We start from the raw sequence: 2,500 nt of genomic DNA, 5'->3' as shown, positions 1-2,500 counted from the left end.
TACACTAAATGTACACAAACGGCACATTCTGCTTGCCTGAAACTACACAAGTTAAAAAAATCAACTGAACTGAAACTAACTAATAAAATAATAGTAATAAAAAAAATATATAAACGTTTTACAAAAACAGAAGCTAGCTCAGGTCATCTAAAATCCAACTGAAATTAAACTGAATTCAGAAATGGGAAATAAAATACGAACAAAAACTATTGCAAATGATGAAAGCGGTGATAGTGACGTCACCGTAGTGTGCGTGGGTGTGTTCTGTGCATGCTGATCGTGTGTGTGTGTGTGTGTGTGTGTGTGTGTGTGTGTGTGAGAAAGGGAGAGCCAGAGGAGGAGGGGTGAAGGGGCGGGGGTTGGAGGGGGGGACATTATCTCCAGCAGGGGAATATTGAATTGGCCCCAGACAAACAGCCACGACGACCCCTGATGAGGTAACAATGGAGCGGGGTCAGCGAGGTCATGACCTGTCCTCAGCCCCAGACAAGCGGCCTGTCTGGACGGGCCCGGCCCCCAGACGCTGGTCCAGGGTCAGTTTAGGATGCATCACATCAGCTGGGATCAAGTAGGAACAGCTTTGAGGAGGAGCTCTCTGAAAGGTGCCGAGTCTCACAAGCACACATCTGTCGTTGCCCTACTTCAGCTCTTCATTAGGCTGTTGTGTTGTGCGCGCGTGTGTATATATGCTGTGTGTGTGTGTGTGTGTGTGTGTGTGTGTCCAGGAACTGTGCAGAGCCAATGTGCCTGTACAGAATGTCCTATTCTGCAGTAGTGTTTTTTTTTTGCAGCACGCTCCAGTTCAGTTTGTGAGGATGTAGGTTCACTTAACAGTGTGAGTGATTTGCATGTGCATGTTCCTCCCCCCTCCCCCCGATACATACTCTCCACTGGCTATCTCATCCGAAAGCGCTGGGTCGCACTGGAGAGTCATGCAATGGTACTGACAGGGTGAGAAGCATGTGTTTTAATATCGTAATAGATAAATAAATAAATAATTGAATCAACTTGGCGCATGGAGAGGATTTGCATGAAGCCCAGGCCTCCGCTGTGTCTCACACGCAGCATGCTGCCTCTGGGTAGCCCAGGTGGTGCTGCACCTGTTCTTGTGAGGAACACGGCTCCTCAGAGCTCCTCAGGGGTACATCATCATGCTCATCACTCACTCACGCACCACTCATGATTCATTAGTCGTGGCAACTTTGGGACAACTGGACGGTTTTTTTCCCCACTGTTTTTGCTATCACAATAATAGCCTACTACTAAAACGGCAATAACTAGGCATTGGCTTACCCATGTACTAACTACTCTTAGCCAGTGGATGAATATAGTTGATTTTGTATAATATACAGTGTGGAAGGGGTGACTTTCATTCTAAGTCTACATAGTAATGTATATTGCAGGTAAATTGAGAGGGTGGCACTGACAATTGAAACCCCCTCCTTTTTCAACTAAGTGTAACGGTTTAAAAAAGGGGAACAGAAAATGTAATCCTACTCCTCTATCTTTTTTCACATTACCGATGTGTTTCTAACAGCGTTAAAATAATAAAAATAAAAAAGGCAAAAAAAAAAAAAAAATACAATAAAAAAATAGATCTATACGTATTTATATATAGCCTACTACTATGAAATGATGTGCAACTCGAAGGTGTGATTCTCCACAGCAGTGCCACAAAGACCACAATTCCTGTATTGTTCTTTTAGGATGAAAGTGATTCTGTTGATGATTGTGATTTCTGCAACACCCTAACCTCTTCACTCTGTTTGCTTTCTTTTAGGATTTTCGGAAACAGGTTGCCCCCTTGCTCAAGAGCTTCCAAGGAGAGGTGAGTGTGCTGTTTTGTGTGTGTGTGTGTGTGTGTGTGTGTGTGTGTGTGTGTGTGTGTGTGTGTGTGCACACACACGTGCGTGGGGGTGAGTGTATATTGACACAGTGATAGAAACACATGCTCAAACACAGCATTCAAACAATGCAGTTTCAATGCCTGCTTGACATTCAATTTTGACTGTTGTTCACGCTGCCACTCTGTGTACCCTCCACTTCCTGCTCTTTCTGCTTTCATCTTTCCTCTTAAAGCCCCTCCCCTTCCTCCTCACACACCTCTCCTCTCCTCTGCCATCCATCTCCTCTGCCCTCTCCACTCCCCTTCTCATGTCCTCTCTCTCTCTCTCTCTCTCTCTCTCTCTCCTGTCCTCTCTCTCTATCTCTTATCTCCACTCCCCCTCTCCTGTCCTCTCCATCTGTCTTTCTCTCTCCCATCCCGCTCCTTTACCCTCTTCACTCTCTCCCTCTCTGTCTCTCTCTCTGTCTCTCCTCTCCCATCCCTCTCCTGCCCTCTCTTCACTCCCCCTCTCCTGTCCTCTCTCTCTCTGTCTGTCTGTCTCTCTCTCCCCCATCCCTCTCCTCTGCCTTCTCCACTCCCCCACTCATGTCCTCTCTCTCTCTTCTCTCTCTCTCTCATCTGCCCTCTTCACTCCCTCTCTCCTGTCCTCTCTCT

General features: G+C 46.4%; 1 protein-coding gene across 2 annotated transcripts in view; it reads left to right on the top strand.

Moving 5' to 3' along the window:
• Positions 1-2,500, top strand: part of cux1b (cut-like homeobox 1b) — a 79,385-nt gene that overhangs the window by 22,872 nt on the left and 54,013 nt on the right. For both annotated transcript variants that reach the window (XM_083636891.1, XM_083636890.1), the window contains exon 3: positions 1,781-1,828. In XM_083636891.1, coding sequence (XP_083493017.1) covers positions 1,781-1,828 — 48 coding nt within the window. The remainder of the gene's footprint in view (positions 1-1,780; positions 1,829-2,500) is intronic.

The sequence above is a fragment of the Poromitra crassiceps genome, assembly GCF_964638095.1.
Source record: "Poromitra crassiceps genome assembly, chromosome: 5".
In the NCBI taxonomy this organism is placed as follows: domain Eukaryota; kingdom Metazoa; phylum Chordata; class Actinopteri; order Beryciformes; family Melamphaidae; genus Poromitra; species Poromitra crassiceps.
The sequence above is the reverse complement of the archived record's forward strand: the minus strand, read 5'-3'. Positions and strand labels throughout refer to the sequence as shown.